General features: G+C 29.9%; 12 protein-coding genes across 14 annotated transcripts; 6 read left to right on the forward strand and 6 right to left on the reverse strand.

The window, feature by feature from the left end:
- Nucleotides 1-82: 82 nt before the first annotated feature.
- On the reverse strand, nucleotides 83-790 carry LOC113794344 (uncharacterized). The gene has a single exon (XM_027344466.2). It carries the CDS (start codon nucleotides 788-790, stop codon nucleotides 161-163), a length of 630 nt encoding a protein of 209 aa, XP_027200267.2. The 3' UTR covers nucleotides 83-160.
- A 161-nt stretch (nucleotides 791-951) lies between these two features.
- LOC113794336 (HORMA domain-containing protein 1-like) lies at nucleotides 952-2,010 on the forward strand. Its single transcript, XM_027344455.2, has 3 exons — nucleotides 952-1,091; nucleotides 1,154-1,464; nucleotides 1,519-2,010. Exons 1-3 carry the CDS (start codon nucleotides 1,077-1,079, stop codon nucleotides 1,862-1,864), a joined length of 672 nt encoding a protein of 223 aa, XP_027200256.1. The 5' UTR covers nucleotides 952-1,076; the 3' UTR covers nucleotides 1,865-2,010.
- Nucleotides 1,995-2,903, forward strand: LOC113794328 (protein KTI12 homolog). Its single transcript, XM_027344446.2, has one exon. It carries the CDS (start codon nucleotides 1,995-1,997, stop codon nucleotides 2,868-2,870), a length of 876 nt encoding a protein of 291 aa, XP_027200247.2. The 3' UTR covers nucleotides 2,871-2,903.
- LOC113794307 (poly(A) RNA polymerase, mitochondrial-like) lies at nucleotides 2,743-4,624 on the reverse strand. Its single transcript, XM_027344422.2, is given in 4 exon segments — nucleotides 2,743-3,151; nucleotides 3,220-3,429; nucleotides 3,488-3,608; nucleotides 3,610-4,624. Coding segments are annotated over 4 exon segments (1,443 nt in total). The 5' UTR covers nucleotides 4,477-4,624; the 3' UTR covers nucleotides 2,743-2,906.
- A 146-nt stretch (nucleotides 4,625-4,770) lies between these two features.
- Nucleotides 4,771-6,462, forward strand: LOC113794318 (1-acyl-sn-glycerol-3-phosphate acyltransferase delta-like). Its single transcript, XM_027344435.2, is given in 6 exon segments — nucleotides 4,771-5,119; nucleotides 5,191-5,318; nucleotides 5,320-5,683; nucleotides 5,747-5,949; nucleotides 6,008-6,218; nucleotides 6,280-6,462. Coding segments are annotated over 6 exon segments (1,149 nt in total). The 5' UTR covers nucleotides 4,771-4,956; the 3' UTR covers nucleotides 6,360-6,462.
- Adar (Adenosine deaminase acting on RNA) lies at nucleotides 6,360-8,874 on the reverse strand. Its single transcript, XM_027344410.2, is given in 6 exon segments — nucleotides 6,360-6,984; nucleotides 7,037-7,432; nucleotides 7,491-7,618; nucleotides 7,676-8,214; nucleotides 8,216-8,525; nucleotides 8,586-8,874. Coding segments are annotated over 6 exon segments (2,067 nt in total). The 5' UTR covers nucleotides 8,779-8,874; the 3' UTR covers nucleotides 6,360-6,483.
- An 11-nt stretch (nucleotides 8,875-8,885) lies between these two features.
- Nucleotides 8,886-10,815, forward strand: Eogt (EGF-domain O-GlcNAc transferase). Its single transcript, XM_027344119.2, has 2 exons — nucleotides 8,886-9,201; nucleotides 9,274-10,815. Exons 1-2 carry the CDS (start codon nucleotides 8,997-8,999, stop codon nucleotides 10,806-10,808), a joined length of 1,740 nt encoding a protein of 579 aa, XP_027199920.2. The 5' UTR covers nucleotides 8,886-8,996; the 3' UTR covers nucleotides 10,809-10,815.
- On the reverse strand, nucleotides 10,694-12,382 carry LOC113794073 (uncharacterized). Of its 3 annotated transcripts, XM_075820557.1 has the most exons (3): nucleotides 12,294-12,382; nucleotides 11,508-11,961; nucleotides 10,694-11,457 (listed from the first exon to the last, which is right to left on the reverse strand). In XM_075820557.1, the coding sequence occupies exons 2-3, from the start codon at nucleotides 11,872-11,874 to the stop codon at nucleotides 10,838-10,840; spliced, it is 987 nt and encodes a 328-aa protein (XP_075676672.1). In that variant the 5' UTR covers nucleotides 11,875-11,961; nucleotides 12,294-12,382; the 3' UTR covers nucleotides 10,694-10,837. The 3 variants fall into 3 exon arrangements, with proteins under 3 accessions (XP_075676672.1, XP_027199963.2, XP_027199971.2); XM_027344162.2 differs by having other exon boundaries at nucleotides 11,508-12,354; XM_027344170.2 differs by having other exon boundaries at nucleotides 10,694-11,454; nucleotides 11,508-12,352.
- Nucleotides 12,383-12,521: 139 nt separating this feature from the next.
- Polr2C (RNA polymerase III subunit RpII33) lies at nucleotides 12,522-13,585 on the forward strand. Its single transcript, XM_027344181.2, has 2 exons — nucleotides 12,522-12,821; nucleotides 12,881-13,585. The coding sequence occupies exons 1-2, from the start codon at nucleotides 12,611-12,613 to the stop codon at nucleotides 13,513-13,515; spliced, it is 846 nt and encodes a 281-aa protein (XP_027199982.1). The 5' UTR covers nucleotides 12,522-12,610; the 3' UTR covers nucleotides 13,516-13,585.
- On the reverse strand, nucleotides 13,496-14,640 carry LOC113794102 (uncharacterized). Its single transcript, XM_027344192.2, has 4 exons — nucleotides 14,483-14,640; nucleotides 14,282-14,415; nucleotides 13,970-14,215; nucleotides 13,496-13,893 (listed from the first exon to the last, which is right to left on the reverse strand). The coding sequence occupies exons 1-4, from the start codon at nucleotides 14,547-14,549 to the stop codon at nucleotides 13,540-13,542; spliced, it is 801 nt and encodes a 266-aa protein (XP_027199993.2). The 5' UTR covers nucleotides 14,550-14,640; the 3' UTR covers nucleotides 13,496-13,539.
- Nucleotides 14,641-14,806: 166 nt separating this feature from the next.
- Nucleotides 14,807-16,464, reverse strand: LOC113794062 (uncharacterized). The gene has a single exon (XM_027344151.2). It carries the CDS (start codon nucleotides 16,328-16,330, stop codon nucleotides 14,846-14,848), a length of 1,485 nt encoding a protein of 494 aa, XP_027199952.1. The 5' UTR covers nucleotides 16,331-16,464; the 3' UTR covers nucleotides 14,807-14,845.
- A 9-nt stretch (nucleotides 16,465-16,473) lies between these two features.
- Nucleotides 16,474-17,213, forward strand: ND-B18 (NADH dehydrogenase (ubiquinone) B18 subunit). Its single transcript, XM_027344204.2, has 2 exons — nucleotides 16,474-16,726; nucleotides 16,794-17,213. The coding sequence occupies exons 1-2, from the start codon at nucleotides 16,582-16,584 to the stop codon at nucleotides 17,039-17,041; spliced, it is 393 nt and encodes a 130-aa protein (XP_027200005.1). The 5' UTR covers nucleotides 16,474-16,581; the 3' UTR covers nucleotides 17,042-17,213.
- The last annotated feature ends 238 nt before the right edge of the window (nucleotides 17,214-17,451 follow it).

The raw sequence follows: 17,451 nt of genomic DNA on the forward strand, positions 1-17,451 counted from the left end.
ACTCAAACACGCGAGAATATTGTGCAAAATTAAAATCAACAATCCATTCGAAAAGTACGTAAATATTTAAAATGAATAATGCTTGATGAAAAAATGATCTTTATTTATTTAAAAATTAATAAAATTGAAAATTAACTGTTCTTAAAAATAGAAATATTATTCATTGTTTGGTAACATTTAATTCCGGTGGAACAATATTTTGAAACGAAAATCCACCCGAAGCCATGATCGTATAACGGCGACGACATTTACGTGATGATTTATCGAAAAATTTTGAACAAATTTCTGAAAGTCCACGTATTTGTTCGAAAAGTGAATTGAATTCACTTGGATCGCAAATGAAATTGATACTGGAAATCAGACAATGTAGATATGTTGATCGGAATTCACAGCAAACCTGTTGAGCACTGGCAATAGATTCAACATCATTAACAACTTCTTCGTCGATCGTTGTCAGATCATAGCGAAGACGACTTCTTTGATAAAATTTTGCCATACAAAGATCATTAATATCTGTTTTATATTGTTGACATTTATCATTGCTCGAGATATTCGCATTTCGTAGAATTTCGAGCATTACCTGTTTTATTGTCAATTTTTTTGCTGTCGGTGTTCTCTCCGTTGAAAGCTCATCATCATCAGCATAGAATAGATTAGCATTATTTTCATCATCAATATCGATAACATCTAAATCATATGGTTTTTGTTTCAATTTTAATGAATCACATAAATTATTGCCAATCAAAATGGCCAAGCAAATTATCGTAAAAGCATGATGATTCGAAGCCATGATTCGTTCAATGAATTTTATCTATTAATCTGCTATTTATATATATTAAATAGGAAGTTATTAAAGGAAATGGATTGACCGATGAATCAATGACCGATGAGAAAATTTTGTTGTACAACATCATCGAAAACGCAATTTGTATTTTGATCATTTTTTCGAAATTTTTTTTTAGCGAAAAAAGAAAAATTTACAGGAAATCCGTTTTGAACTGGAAATTTTTCCTGCAAATTGTAAAACGATTTTGTTCGAAAAATTCGATTCGAATGAACATTCGATACAGAAAAAAATGGAATCTTCACAGGTAAATAATTATTAAGATTTTTTTTACTTATTTGATTTTTATAACAATTTATTCAATTATAGGAGAAAAACCAATCAAATATGAATAATGATGATTTAAAATCATATTTTTGTAAACTCACGGGCTACACACTATCGACCATTTTATATGTTAGAAATTTTTTCACTGAAAATTCTTACTGGCCATTGGATTTTGGTCCAATACGATTGCGTATTCTTAAAAAAAGTTCTAACGAAGCTGTTGAAAATTTGATAAACTACATGAACAATTGTTTTCAGCCATTGAAGCGTCAATATCTAAAAACATTGATCATGGAAATTCATGATTCATTCGATGCGATAGAAAGTTATGAACTCAATTATGATTATTCACTGTAATGACTGATTACTTGATTGACTTTTAATAATATTTTTCTCATACTTTCTAGTCAACTAAATGATGATCATCTTGGATTTCCTCGGAAAAACGATATAGATTTGATGTTGAATTTACTCGATACACTTGAACATATGAAATCGATTCCGAAAAACAGACATTATCATGTTGTTTTTAAATTGTATTACAATGATACTGCTCCTTTGGATTATGAACCATTTGGATTTGTACCACATAAATCGAAAAACAACGAAACTTTGAATATTATCCACAATATCACTACTCGTGAACAACTTTTTTCAATTCAAATCAAATCTCGTGAAGAGAATTCTAAAGATCCTGATTATGATCACCAAGAGTCGAACAGACGATTTCAACAATTATATCGGAATAGTTAAAAAATCTCATTGATGAATGGTATCTCACAAATCAAAACACAAACAAATGCTTATCACGTGATTGGTATCACGTTTTTTCATTTTTTTAATTTTTTCCCAATAAATTCAGAATTAATTATTCAATTAAAAAATGCCTTTAATTGTGATATGTGGAAAACCTTTGACAGGAAAATCGACAACTGCAAAAACATTAGAATCATTTTTTGGTGAAAAATGTTGTTTAGTAGTTGTTAGTGATGAAGAGAAATTATGCGATCAAGGATTGGAAACAATTTATCGTAAAGCCCAGAATGAAAAAGATCTACGTTCTTGGCTTAAATCCGAAGTTCAACGTCATCTTAGTTCACCAGAAACGCTAGTAATCTTAGATTCAACTAATTACATTAAAGGTTTCCGTTATGAACTGTATTGTCTTAGTAAACAATTCCAACATACATTCGCACTAATTGAATGTTTACCACCAATGGCAAAATTGGATGAATATGAACAATTTATTAATGAACATTTCAACCAAACACTCACTACTATCGAACAGAACAGTCCGATTCGGTGTTATACCAAAGAGATATTCAATGAATTATGTCAACGTTATGAACCACCTACATCTTCGAATCGTTGGGAAGAACCTTTGTTTCGGATTGAATTCAAAGCTCAACAATTACCATTGGATGAAATAAACCAAGTACTTTTTCAACGTACAAAATTAAAACCCAATCGAAGTACACAATCAATGCCGATGACCACCGATAATTTTATAATGGAATTGGATAATCAAACACAGTTGGTAGTGAAACAAATTCAAACGGCATTACAATTGAATCAGCTACGAGAAATTCGAATCACCGGCACAGATGTAACGGTGAATCTAAACCGAAAGATTCCTATAGCCGAACTGAACCGATTCCGGCGACAATTTATTAATTATGCCAAATTGAATCCATTCAATGATAAAGATCGTATTATAACAGCATTTGTACAGTTTATAAACAATAGTTCAAATATCTAATCAAATAAAAATTTTTAAAAAATATAAACAAAATTCTTATCGAACAGATTGATTATTGCGTTTTTCAAGTGTTTTAAAATATTCTGGATCAAGTAGATCGGCCAGATGAAAATCCTTACAATGGAAAGCATCTAATGAATTATATGCTTGTAATAATAATTTTTTAAATTCAACGCCGCTAACATTTTTACAAATATTCAATGTAGGTTCCATCGGATTTTCAATGTAAAGTGGTGAAAAATCGGGTTTTGTAAATGATTTTCCTGTTTGTATTGATATGGCTACGAATGAAAAAAAATGATAATGTTAAATTTTAAACAAGCAACAAAATATGCTTTTTAAAATTTACCTTCTTTCTCGAAATCGAATGAAATTAAAAATTCAAAAAATGAGTAAATCATCTTCATTGTATTCATAACGTTTGTAACGGACTGTTGTTGTTCATTATCGTCAATATTGACGATTGGTTTAAGAATTTGTTCCTTCTGAAGAAAATAGATGGCCAATGCAAGTATTTGAAAATTTGAAAACCAATTACCCGGAATAGATTTGACAACACCTTAACAAATATAAAAAGTAAACTGATAAGTCAATTTATACCTAAACAATTGTTTTACCATGTTGTTTTGACCAATATTTGAGAAAAAGTAAAAATTGTTTAATGTTTACATGTTGTGAAACACAGTAATGAAGATAATCAGCCATTAAAAGGCCATGATGACCAGTTTCGGTAGATAACTTCAATTGAAATATCGATATCGATTGGTGCCAAATCAAAACTCATTTTAACTATTGGTATTCTAGCTCTTAGAATTCGATTCACCTTTGATATATTTGGCATAAAATTACGAATAATATCGGCAATAAGTGATAAACATTGTTGTGTTTGATCACGTTCAGATTTCAATTCAGGCATCGCAAAATTTATGTCCCTATTTTTTCGCCATTGATGAACATGTAATAGAGCTAAATCTAAATCACTGGTTGAATCACCTAAGCCGATCAATGATGAACCAAATGGATAGATATTAAAATCAGAAAAAACACTCTGACAAATAACATCTTCCAATTGTGTGATCAGAAAATATCTAAGCAGTTCGTCTAATTCATTTAGAGAATTCATTTCGGTCAGATGAGTAATTAATTGTTCATTAGTTGGAAATCTTTCCTTTAAATCCGAACAACTTAATGATTTTTTGACATTTATTCCAAGCTCATATGGTGATTGTGATGATTCATGATGGTCGATAGCAGGAAAATTTGTTTCAATCATTCGAGTTCGAATGGGCAATGCATGCAAATTATAACCACAATTCGATTGAATTTTCATTACATCATCAATTTTATTTAATTGGATTAATGCGAAATTTCTTCTTCTATAATTCCATGTCCAAAAATTATCGATTTTAACGTCAAAACATTCGCGTAAAGAATGGCCATTTATCGATGAATTTTTTGCCGACAAATTTTCTACCAAAATCAATTTTTTGCTATCATTTTTATTTGTTTTGATTATATCTTTGAAACTAATTCTATTGGTAAATTCACGTCTTGAATTATTATGTAGTATTAAACGAGAAATAATATTTGATCTTCTTAATTGCATTTTGCTGAATAAATTCACACAAGAATCTCATCATCGATGAAATTCATATGATATTTGAAAGCATGCATCAAATTACACATCATTCATAAATATTGTTTTTTTTTGAATTTGGATGCCAAACATCGTAATTATTTTTCTAATTGAGAAATTTTTGGATTGTCGATATTTAGAAAGTCTGGTAGCTTTTTATTTTCATTAATTTTCAAAGTCAAAAATGGATTTTTTTTAAAATTCATCTTGTGTGTGAACAGAAAATTTAATAAATTTCATAGGATGTTGGTTTTCTTGAAAGAAAATCTTACATTTGTTGATGAATTTCGGATTTCGTTTATCAATTTGATAAGTTGATTTTTTTTTCTCGTACGATAATGTAATCAAATCGAAATGAATATAAAGCACAATAAGTATCACATGTATCCGATAATAAAATTGTTTTTCGTGTTTTTTTTAAATGAATAAATAAATTGTATTAAGCTGAAAATGATGGTGAAAATAATTTTATTTCATGTCCATTTAACTCTTCTATTCATCACCAATTTAGTGATGAGCATTATACAATGGTTGAACTACATGATTTTATCTAAAATAAATCGTAAACTACAATTACGAATCAATTTTCTTATGCAAGAATTAATATTTTCTCGTAAGTAAAAATTGTTTGATTTTTTTGGGAGAAAAAAACATTGTCATCTTTTATTGTGAGTGTTTGTATAGAATTTGTTGTTTGTCTTGATTGGTTTTGTCAAACTCGTTTACGACTATTTTTTAAAGATCGAAAATCATTCGATAATTATGGTAAAAAGCCGGCATTATTGATTTCCAATCATCGTTATCCGATTGATGTTTTTGTTCTTCATCGTATTTGTTCGAATATTTGGACCATTAGGAGCGATTAGATCTTTCGTTAAATATGAATTAATTAATGTACCGATTTACGGTTGGGCATTTTACTTTAGTGAATTCATCTTTCTCAAACGAGATTGGCAACAAGACCAAAAAACGATTACAGAATCGTTGAAAAATATAGGCAATTCGATTGCATCGATTGCTTTATTTTTTGCTCCCGAAGGAACACGATTTACTCTGAAAGAAAATTGGAAGCCAGGTATCGATTATGCCAAGGAAAACAATTTGCCTATATTCAAACATCATTTGATTCCTCGTACCAAAGGATTTAATTATATTCTACGATATATACGTCAGAATTGTGAGAAGCAAAAATTTTTTTATTTGCGATGATTTAAATTGCTGAAATTTTTTGTTAATTTAGATTCGAACAATGAATTTAACATCTATAATGTGGAATTAATTCAAAAGCAAGATTCCGCCGATTTAGATTGGAAAAATTTCCTACTTGGTCGAAAATTTTCCGTGGATTTTTACATAGAACAGATTCATTCAGATCAATTACCAGAACCGGATGCAAAAGATAGCAAATATTCAGAAACTTTGTATGAAATATTCGCAAAAAAAGTAAATACATTGAACATTGGAATGATTATTTAAAAAAAAATTTTTTTTTACTTCATAGGATCAGGTTGTTGAACAACATCGAACACATTCATTCATACCGGATTGTGAAATGGTCATTGATAATCAAAGATCCGTATTGCTATTGTTACGTTGTATGATCATGAATTTTGTCATTGGTGGAAGCATTGTTTACTATCTATTGTATTATTTAACATTTGCATTCCATAATTGGATTATACGTCTAATTTTCCTGTTGATCGGCATCATAGGTAATAATATAAAAAAATACAAATTTTTTCATAAGATATTTTTATTTATTTTTATACACAGTAATTTTCACCCTTTATAAGATATTCAAAAGTGCCAAAATTTCAAACTATGGCGAAAAGAAAACCAAAAAAATGCATTAATCCAAAGAAAAAAAAATATTCGTAATTATTTAAATCAAATGATAATATAGATGATTATAACTGTTGCTTCTTTTAACTTAGATAAAATTATATTAATATGAAATTTCTGTAGAAAATTTTATAATCATGATTCGCTTTGATTATCATTATTATTGTCCGCTACTATATCATTATTAACTTCGGTACTTGGTTCTGGTTCTTGTTGCGTTGATGGTTGTGGAAAAATCGGAAAAAGATCGACATCAATCGGTGCTGGAACCCAGGTTTTAAGATTACTTTCTTCGAATGTAGCAAATAATGCTATTTTAGCTTGATGATATGTACGTGCAATATGCTTCAAAAAATGATAATCTTTATTCGCACAATTAGAAATCGATAAAGTTTCAACGTTTACATCATCAGATGTATCGGTTAAATGTATTTCCTTGCTAATATCTGGATAATTAGAGATTAGATTCAGAAATCTTTCCAACAATTTTCGTTTTGATAAACGTGAAATTTCATCGTTGAAATAGTTTGTCCCCGTTTCACAGCGAATAATCTCTATATCTCCGAATATTTGTTCAGATGATTTTTGTTCAATAGGATTGTACCAATTGTGAGAATAAGATGGAATGAATGAAAACTTTGAAAAAAACATGATTAGATTAAATAATTGCAATATAAAGATTTCTTACCTTCGGGTCTTTGAAAGTTAATGATTTATCATTGAATCCAACTTTACATTCATTGATTCGGTAACCTGTTAAATTTTCAAGTTTGCTGTTTAATTTTTCTTTATCAATTCTTCCATGCAAAGCACGGACAAGATGAGTATAACGAAATAGATTTGAAACGACTAAACTTTCAATATAAAGTGGTTCTAAAACTAAACTTAACAATGATCCTTGAACACCGACAACATTCCATAGGGCCAATTTATCTGAACAAGACATGAATGTACAACGTTGGTAGGACAAAAGAATACCATCCCAGGTAGCCATATAATTTGATGGCATTGGAACAGTGCCTTGTCCCTTTTCAATTTTACATCGCAATACTCCTTTAGGAGTTCGAATATTTTTGATGTTTTCCTGAAAAAAAATGATGAACATTAGAAATAATGAAAAACTAAAAAAACACAATAATTACATTGAAATTAAATACTCGAGCATCGCCACACGGCGGTGATGTTATAAATAAATGTAATTTAAGATGACTTTTAAGTCGAAAACGTTTTCCACTTGAATCAGCAGGTTCAAGAATAAACTCCGGTTTATCTAATTGATTAAAAAACTTTGACATGAACTTTCTTATTTAATTTTCACACAAATTACCATTTAAATTGTTGGCTAATAGACTTTCCAATTGATCATATAAAATATGTATTAAACTTCGACGAGCTATCACTTCAGCATGTGAATCCTGTACAACATTACCATCAAGAGATAGATGTTCACTTGATAAACATTTAGTTCCAGTTCCTAAACATAAAACTTGAATACTTTTATCGATATCCGAGACCAAGACAAAGCTTGCTAATTCTTTGTATCGCCATAAATCCTGCTCAACAAAATTAAGTCTAGCACGTTCATCGCAGATTAATTTATCAATCAATTTGTTCAGATTGATTGGATTGATTGTTTCGGATAATTTCTCAAACACTTTTTCACAGATAAGCTTTGAAAGATCTGCATCTTGCATAAATTTCAATGAATAAGACGTGGGTTTAACTTTTTCATCGACATCGGTTAATTTTCCATCATCATTTGATTGCGAATTTTCTGAATCTTGTTTTGGAATGAATTCTATTTGGGGTTGAGAAATCTCTTCAGAAGTCATTTCAACATCTGTTTGATTTTGTTGACTATATTCGACCGAATTTTCCAATAGTAGAATCACCAGTTTTGTTTCTTTTATTTTTTCGTTTACTTTTACTTTTGCTTTCGGATAATGGCAAAAATCGAGTTAAAAAACCAATGGCATTTTGAGCTGCTTTTTGTTTCGATTCTTGTTTACTTTTAGCTTCACCAATAAAACTACCAATATTTTCAATCGTTATACATGTTAGATGTGTGGGTTCATGGGCTAAACCATGAGAACCTTTATCAATGATTCTGACAGTATTGTTAGTACCGGGGAAAAGTTCATGAAGAACTTGGACAGGAGATTTGTCTAGAGAAAAAACTAAATCAAAGATGAAATCATTAAATGAGCTACAATCAGATTAAAAACATATCCATTTACTTGTTTTCAATCGAGATGCAATTTCACCAATTTCTTGTTGGCTTATTTTCATATTAATATCTTCTATTTCATTGTTACTTGAAAACATTTCCAACATTTTTCGTTTATTTTCATTTTCTTGTCGAACATCTTGTATAAAGTTATCCAAGAGTTTAAAATTGGAAACATTATTGGAAGTGTTATCAGTTTCCATTTTCGAAATGGAACATTGATTGTTTGAAGATTTTGAAAAAGAATTCAATTTATTTGGATCGAGTAAAATGTTGTTTCAATATTGTACAGACAATCGATACAATCGAATTCGTGAAAAAAATGGATTCATCGCTCCGCCCACAATTTTTGTTTAAATTATCCAAATAAATTGATTTTTTTAATTGAAATGTGATAATTAATATTAAATGTTTTCATATAATGAATTCATTGGGTATTATTGTAATCTTAATAATTAAAATTAGCTATACAAAATGCGATAAATCAACATTGACAATACGTATTCCATTGATTCCTTTGCAACATGTTGAATGTTGGTTACGTAATCAACTTGATGTTGATAGAATAAAATTAATCGATTATTGTCAAAATAATCATGATTTAATTATTATCGATTATGCTAAAGGTATATTATTGTTTATATGATGAAAATTTTTATTATTATCAATAACATTTGATATTTAATTTCAATAAAAAGATGATGATGGACAATATAAAAATCAATTTTGTCAAAAGATTATTCAATTTCATCAGCAAAAGCGTTTACCGTGTTGGGGTTATGAAAATGATTTGGACAACGTGACGGATTGTCTTTTATACAAACCTATTTGTGATAGTTCCAGTCAATCATGGGCAGCCGATTCTCATGAACAATGGAACATATTTTTTAACACAGCCGATTTCGGTTATATTCGACAACAACGAAATGAACTTAAGTATTTTTGCAGTCCAAATTCCAATAAACAAGCCTCTTCAATTGAATGCACCAAATATACACGATTTTGCCGCGCTAAAAATATTTACATAAATTTTCGGAATTTAGTTCATCTACCTGAACCTATCCGATACCGAGAAGATATACTTGATTATGGTGATATTGGAGGCTATGATTGTGATTATTTTCGAAACGATCTTCTTAATGAAAGTGGCCATAAAAGTCCACTAATGTCTTGGTTTGCCGAAATTTCTCAATTTCGTAATATATCTCAACAAAAGCCGGTAAAATGTGATGTAAAATTCGATAAACCCACTTACATCATGAAATTAGATGCAACAATTAACATGTATCATCATTTCTGCGATTTCATCAACCTTTATCTTAGTTTTCATCTGAATGGCTCATTCGATCGTGATAATCAAATCATAATCTGGGATACCTATCCATATCGATCTAATTTTGGTATCGTTTGGCAAGCATTTACTCGAAATAATCTAATAAATCTATCCATGTTGAAAGACAAAACTGTCTGCTTTACTAACGTTATTTTTCCATTATTACCTCGAATGATTTACGGTTTATATTATAATATGCCATTGATACCAGGCTGTAGCAATAGTGGAATATTTCGTGCCTTCAATCGCCATCTATTATTTCATCTCAATCTTAAAGATTCTGAAAATATTGTGACTGATTATCAAGATAATGTGATAAATATAACATTCATCAAACGTAATACACGATATAGACAGATACTCAATCAACAACAGTTAATCGATTCATTGAGATCATTTCTCAAAGTCCAAAATCAGAAGATCAAAGTCAACATTCAATTGGTTGATTTTAATCATCGAATGCCATTCATCGAACAGGTTCGTGTATCATCACAAACGGATATATTGATCGGTATACATGGAGCTGGATTAACTCATACATTATTTCAACCGGATTACGGAATCCTATTCGAATTATACAATTGCGATGATCATGATTGTTACAAAGATTTGGCACGTTTACGAGGCATACATTATCTTACATGGCAAGATAAGACTAAATTAAAAGTCATTATGGATGATAGTCAAAAAGCTGATCAACAAGCAACAGGATCAGCACATGCTAAATTCGTTAACTATCATTTCGATTCAGATGAATTTGTTCGAATAACTTGGCAAGCTATCAGTTTGGTTCGCAAAAGAAAAAAACTATTTATTCAGGATAAAATAAATGAATTTATAAATCAAGGTGTTAATGATAATAATTATAATATATCAAATGCTAATAAAATTGAATTATAATAATTAATTACAATCGATGACAAAAAAAATCAAGTCAATTTAAGATTATCTTTGATGAATTCGAACAATTTTTTATACTCTTCTTTTTGGTGATTTTCTAGAATTTCCTCGATTAAATCGAGACATTCATCCAAGGTTGCTTCGGAGCTTAGTTTATTACTGATTTTAAGATCATGAATTTTCCGGCAAACATTTCGTATTGAATTGCAATCCACTTGAATTTGTGATTGAAGTTTAGATTTTTCGGCAAGCATTTTTTTGACAATTTTTTCAGTTGACGATAACCGAAGATAAATGTCGATTTCTTGTTTCTGAAGAATTTCGTATTTTTTCATTAGATTCATTAAACTTTTTTTCAAAAAATATTGGTTTTCTGTCAATAAATCTATAGATTTTAGATCACAATTGAGCGTTTGTAATTGAAAATTATCGTCAATTTTCTTCATTCGACTATCATTGATTGAAATGATAGATTTTTCTGGATCAATGTCTTCAAATGAATTTGATGTGAAAACATCTGCAGCCAAATTAATATTGGTGATGATTTTTTTATTCTTATTTTTCATAATACCATTTTGAGATTTTTTCGCTGCTAATCGATTATAAACAATAGTTTTTCGTGATTGAAAGGAGACCTTTTTCGATTCTACTATTCGAAATTCATGATTCAAAAAGTCTGATTACAAATCAATTACTTACCAATTTTAGATGCTGATAATAAGTCGTTATTGTCGGAATTTGATTCAGCAAATGATGATTGTAAGTCTTTTAAGGAATATTTATTACCACTCAACAAGCTTTCCATTTGTTCGATAGTCATATTGCTTTTTTCCAGTTGTTTTTTAATCATTGGACAACGTTGAATACTTCGATGATAGGTATACATGCTTTTCGTATTTCCAGAACCATCACAACCAGGTGTTGGACATTGTTTTGTATCGCTTTGTTGTTGTAGCTCACTAAAACGAAGACTTAATGGACAACCGGAAAGGCTACGATGTGAAGAGAATAGACCCGATATATGTCCACTTCCATCACATCCTTGCATCGGACATTGATTGTCCATTGTGATTATATAAATTTGAATAAAATATGAAAACAATTGCTAAAATGTTGGTCGTGCAACAATATGATTATATAAACATGAATAGCTCTAAAAATCAATTAACACAATAATGATACAATCATGTAATAGAAAAACAATTTCTTTTTAAATAATCAATAAGGTTAAAATGTTTGTGTTATATGTAATGAAAATAATATAGAATTGAAATTTATTAGTGTTTCTTTTTTTTTGAGTGGTCGGACTTTATCCCACTACGACTAATTGAAAAATGGAAGAAGTGAAATTAAATTTTTGATTTTTATCAAAAACATCTATTTTTTAAAAGTTATTATCATCATCAGGGAAGATTTCACGAAAAAAAAAGAGTACAGGAAATTTGTTTTATTAAAAATAAAAGTTTGATTAAAAACGATTATTACCGACAAAATTCATTTGCATTCAACAGAGAATAATAGAAATAAGAAAAAAAAATCTAATTTTCGTTCTTTACGAATAGCACTATTATTCTATAAATTACCCTGCATTCAGAAGTGTGAAAGCTCTTGATCAAAGTCAAATTCGCACATTTTTGAGGATTGATCAATATAATAAAATCAATGCTAAACAATTAGTTTTAGATTTTTAAGCGAAAACAAAAAAGTTACATTTTTAATTTGAGAAAAAAGGGTAATAATAGTTTCGAAATATATCGTTCAGCCATTGTGAATTCGATTAAAATTATCAATTGTCATAAATCATGCCATACGCCAATCAATCATCAGTTTATATTCCTGAGAATGGAATTCTTGAAGATAGTTTCAAGTTTCAAATTTATGAAACCGATCTATCTGTTGCCAATGCTTTGCGTCGAATTTTCATTTCAGAAGTTCCAACATTAGCCATCGATTGGGTTCAATTGGAATCAAATTCAAGCGTTTTGAATGATGAATTTATAGCTCATCGTTTGGGTGAGTTTCAAATGTGAGTAAAGAATTTATTGTAAATTGAAAATTTTTTCGGTTGATAGGTTTGATACCACTCACATGTGAGGATGTAGTCGATAAAATTCAATATTCAAGAGAATGTACATGTACTGATTTTTGTAGCAATTGTTCGGTTGAATTTGTATTGCATGTTCGTTGTGATACCGAAGAAACTCGAGCAGTAACAACAGCCGATTTAAAATCAAACGATCCGCGTGTTGTGCCCGTCTCCTCTAGAAGTCAGACAAGTGAAGAATATGGTGAGCCGGAAGGTGATGAAATATTGATTGTTAAATTACGTCGTGGTCAAGAGCTTAAAATTCGAGCCTATGCACGTAAAGGTTTTGGTAAAGAACATGCAAAATGGAATCCAACTTGTGGCGTTGCATTCGAATATGATCCGGATAATGCTTTTCGGCATACCACATTTCCTAAACCAGATGAATGGCCACGTAGCGAATTCAGTGAATTTCCGGATGATGATCCTCGAACTGAAGCGGATTATATTCGCGACGGAAAACCAACAAGATTTTATTTTAATGTCGAATCAACTGGAGCGTTAAAACCTACCACACTGGTTAAATCCGGTTTGAAAGTATTAAAAAATAAATTATCCGACCTATTGACACATCTTTCACACGAAGTAAACAGTGATGGTCTTACTATCGCACAAGATTAAAAATTTATTAATAACAAAAATTTTCTATTTCTGATATTCCATTAAAGATTGATTAATTTTTTGTAACAAATTTTTTGCTTGTTCAAATTGTCGGTCCGATTGAACTTGAATGTTTAGAAGGGGTTTATATTTCAAACGAGATTCGAGATAGCTGACTCTTTGAGTTTGTTGGGGATATAGCTTCCTTACGTAAGACATGTTCATCTTATTCTTAAGACCAAAATGACTAGTAACCATTCCTGGATTAAATTCTTTACGCTGAAAATTTCCACGATCTGGATGATCTTTCTCATAATTTAATAATGCTTTATCAATTTTTTCGTGTTTCAGTCGGCCATCTTTGATTTGATTAATAAAATCGATTGAGTATAATGTTTTCTAAGAATAAAAAAATAAAAATTTCTTAAAATTGAACATCCTTGAAATTCATCATTTGTAAGCAATAAATACTAACAAAGAATTTTTCCTTATGATCATAGGAAATTATATGCCAAAAAATGTATTTGGGTGAATAGATCAGATCGCATAGATTACATTTATATTCGACAGCTTTATCCTCATTGTCTTTATATTCTTCAATCTGATCCATGCCAACTATTGGTTTGATTCGTGTACGTCGCAATAATTGGCCAATATCTTTATGGTCATTGGAAATATGAGCATTGACCATTTTCCAGTTAGATAATTTCATGTCACAAATCTGAATATGAAAAAATTATTATCATTATTAAAAGTAATCATACATCAAAATCGTTATAATACTAACCACACAGAACAAAGAACGAGATCCTTTTTCATCTACATTAGTTCGAATACCATTATGAAGATCATTAATAAGAAATTCAACTCTCATTTTTTCATCATTGATATTTTGTATAAATTCTTTATCTCGTTCCACATCTTGAATGAATGTAAATAAAATTACAAATTTTTATTTTTTTTTCTTTAGCAGCTGCCTAAAACATACCAATTTTTGCAATATCGTTGGGCAAAAGACGAAATTGCAGAGAATCATCATTGAAAACAAAAGACATTTTTCTACAAATGGAAATTATCGAAATGTTGAAAGATCGTGAATAAAAATTGAGAAAACAATGGAATTCGATTTTATTTCAGACAATTTTAAACGGCCAATTAGAGTAGATATAGTCGTAGAGAATATTCGATATTCTCATGAATTTTTTGTTCACTTATTGATCAGAAACAGAAAAATTGATAGAACGATTTTTTCAAATGAATGTTTCTATCATAAATTTCAATATGGATTGGTATTTAATAAAAAAAAATAAAGTTAGGATTTAAAGAAATTGTTTTATTTGTCAAAAATATTTCAAAATTCAGATGGTGGCATAAAATATGTAGCATTTTCAATGGTTTTTTTAGCCATCTTACGATCGACCGAAATGTTTGGCAATGATAATGTAACTGAAGCCAATGTGCTCATGGAAACCAATGCGGTATCAAGAAGTGTTGAAATTGATGCCATTGGACAATAACGAATTTCACTATTATATTTAATACCACGTTGAATATAACTACTGATTGTCATCAAAGAATCACCAAGTATACTAAGATATGCTTGAGCATCAATCAATTCAGTACCGATATGATGTTTTTCGCCTTCGATTGATGATGTTTCTGTATTGATGAAATTTTCACCATACGTTTTATCCAATGTTTTTGTGATAGGCAATGTAAGACTACCAAGAACGATTTCGGGTTTTAGGTCTTCATCATCATAATCATAAATAGCACCCATATTAAATCCAGTACCATATTTAGTCATTAATTGTGCTTTTCGTGTCCATTTATCTTTTTCCGTTTTTGGTAACGTATGCCAAATGCCGCCCATTTTTTTCGATAAATTACAAAAATCTAATTCCGGATAATTGGATTGAATATGACTTCGATTCTCTTTACACCAAAGTACATAAGCTGATATTGCTGGTCTCTTTGGTACTTTGACAATCTCTTCGTTATTATTACTCGTAATAATATCCGATTGTTGTTTGTTATTAATCAAATCTAATTGTTTTTGTCGAAATTCATCCTTAAGTTGTTGTTGTTGTTGCATTTGAAGTCGTGCACGATTAGCCTGATTAATTCGTCGTTGTTCCTGTATGGATCTAGGTAGAATTTGTCTAGATGCAATGATCGTATTTATCTTCGGTGTAGAAGATGCAAATGATTTATGAACAAATTCTTGATTCATCGTTGTTTTATCAGTTATTGGCGAAAGTGTACTTTTAAATGGCTGCTGCTGTTGTTGCGGTGGTAAGCGTGGATTGGCTATGATTCTTACAACAGGAGATTGGTTGTGATGAATAGAAGATTTTGTCTGTTCTGTTGTCGGTTCGTTGGGCTTAATTCGTTTGACATCGCCTGTAGGAATATCATCTTCATTAGAACGTTTTATTGAATCATTATTAACTCTGAAAATTAATGATCCAATTGTTGGTGATGATTTTACAACGGGCATAACATTTGGTCTGATCTGAATAGGAGTGGTGGAGATGATAGATGGATTATTGGGCCTTGGAATCGGTTCACTAACAATGGTAATTTTTGGAGGTTGTGGTAGCTGTTCACTATGATTAGATAAATTTAATTTCAGCCTTATATTAGTTGGTGGAGCTGTTCCAATGATATTTTCTTCTGGTAATGTCGTATTTGAATCATTACCAATAATTGATATTTTTCCTGGTTTGGATCCACTTTGTCTAGGACTTTTACCAATCACTTCGGTTTCCATATCTAAAAGTTTAGTACTTTTTTTCAACACCCTTCCGGAGCGTGATATAGCAGGTGTGTCCATTTTTTCTAGTTTTTTTCAAACGATAAATTTGTCAGCCAAAGATTTTGAAAAATGATGTCAATGTTGCTAAATACAAAAGGCGCACAGAAATAAAATCTCATTGAGTGATGATCACATGACAAACATCGATTGTTTGAGAAATCGATTGTTGTCGGTGCTGTGACTTTGTTGACTTTTTTCATATGCATTCAAGCTGATTTTTATCCATGTATTTATAGTCAACATTGAATCCAAATCAAGAAACAACAACGATGGGAAATATTGGATTGACAAAAGATCATTTAAGTTTGGAAAAATATACATTTCCATATCTACGAAAAGATAATTATCCATCAGATCGTATAGAATCACCATATGATCCATTAGAAGGATTTCCTAATGGCCGTAAAACTCGAGGTAATTTTTTGCATTAAATGCTTATTTTCAAAAAAAACTCATTTAAAGGATTATTTTTATTTTCAAGTTATGATTGCTACCGAAGAGGAAATGAATTCGGCCAAAGTACATCCAAAATTTCGTGATTATTGTGCTCATAAATATATTGAATTTCAAGCTTGTTTGAAAAATAATCGACCATTTTATTGGCGATGTAAACATGAGCGTCATGAATATGGTGAATGTGAATTTGAAGATGCTGTATTACGGATGAAAGAATGGGAGCGTGAACGTCGTCTTCGAGAACGAGAAAAACAACAGGAAAGAAATCTCTAAATCGAATTAGTCCCACTTTTTTTGTGATGATCAAAACATATGAAAATTTATTTGAATTGATTGTCTCATTTAAATGTATTTAATATATCTGTTTGTGTAGTTTTACAGATATACTTGTAAACAAATTAAATTTCTAATTGAAATAAAATTGAATTGAATCAACAAAAAAAAATACGAGAATATTTCCATAAAAATATTTTCCTGGGAAATTTTTATTTTTATTTTCATTATTTGAAGGAATCTTTTTCCACGAAATAAACAGTTTGAATTTCAAATGAATTGATTGATCTTATCAATTCGTATGATTATGACGATGATGAGGATGATAATGATTTGAATTATACGTGTGTGATTTAATCAAAAACAGTTTGAGTATAAAATTTCAATCAATCTTAACAGCAGCATCTTAA

This window comes from Dermatophagoides pteronyssinus, unplaced genomic scaffold (genome assembly GCF_027571235.1).
Source record: "Dermatophagoides pteronyssinus isolate colony J.1.1.1.1 unplaced genomic scaffold, Derpt_VIB-CSIC_2022.12 sq0007, whole genome shotgun sequence".
Classification (NCBI taxonomy): Eukaryota; Metazoa; Arthropoda; class Arachnida; order Sarcoptiformes; family Pyroglyphidae; genus Dermatophagoides; species Dermatophagoides pteronyssinus.

Bases quoted from the DNA above. Each gene is read 5' to 3' on its own strand.
- LOC113794344 (XM_027344466.2), bottom strand. From the start codon at position 790: ATGGCTTCGAATCATCATGCTTTTACGATAATTTGCTTGGCCATTTTG.
- LOC113794336 (XM_027344455.2), top strand. The intron at 1,465-1,518 runs GTAATGACTGAT...CATACTTTCTAG, and splicing joins CTCAATTATGATTATTCACT to TCAACTAAATGATGATCATC.
- LOC113794328 (XM_027344446.2), top strand. From the start codon at position 1,995: ATGCCTTTAATTGTGATATGTGGAAAACCTTTGACAGGAAAATCGACA.
- Eogt (XM_027344119.2), top strand. From the start codon at position 8,997: ATGAATTCATTGGGTATTATTGTAATCTTAATAATTAAAATTAGCTAT. The intron at 9,202-9,273 runs GTATATTATTGT...TTCAATAAAAAG, and splicing joins TATTATCGATTATGCTAAAG to ATGATGATGGACAATATAAA.
- LOC113794073 (XM_075820557.1), bottom strand. From the start codon at position 11,874: ATGGACAATCAATGTCCGATGCAAGGATGTGATGGAAGTGGACATATA. The intron at 11,458-11,507 runs GTAAGTAATTGA...AATTTCGAATAG, and splicing joins ATTATCAGCATCTAAAATTG to TAGAATCGAAAAAGGTCTCC.
- Polr2C (XM_027344181.2), top strand. From the start codon at position 12,611: ATGCCATACGCCAATCAATCATCAGTTTATATTCCTGAGAATGGAATT. The intron at 12,822-12,880 runs GTGAGTTTCAAA...TTCGGTTGATAG, and splicing joins ATTTATAGCTCATCGTTTGG to GTTTGATACCACTCACATGT.
- LOC113794102 (XM_027344192.2), bottom strand. From the start codon at position 14,549: ATGTCTTTTGTTTTCAATGATGATTCTCTGCAATTTCGTCTTTTGCCC. The intron at 14,416-14,482 runs GTATGTTTTAGG...CATTCATTCAAG, and splicing joins CAACGATATTGCAAAAATTG to ATGTGGAACGAGATAAAGAA. The intron at 14,216-14,281 runs GTTAGTATTATA...TTTCATATTCAG, and splicing joins CTCGTTCTTTGTTCTGTGTG to ATTTGTGACATGAAATTATC.
- LOC113794062 (XM_027344151.2), bottom strand. From the start codon at position 16,330: ATGGACACACCTGCTATATCACGCTCCGGAAGGGTGTTGAAAAAAAGT.
- ND-B18 (XM_027344204.2), top strand. From the start codon at position 16,582: ATGGGAAATATTGGATTGACAAAAGATCATTTAAGTTTGGAAAAATAT. The intron at 16,727-16,793 runs GTAATTTTTTGC...TTTATTTTCAAG, and splicing joins TAATGGCCGTAAAACTCGAG to TTATGATTGCTACCGAAGAG.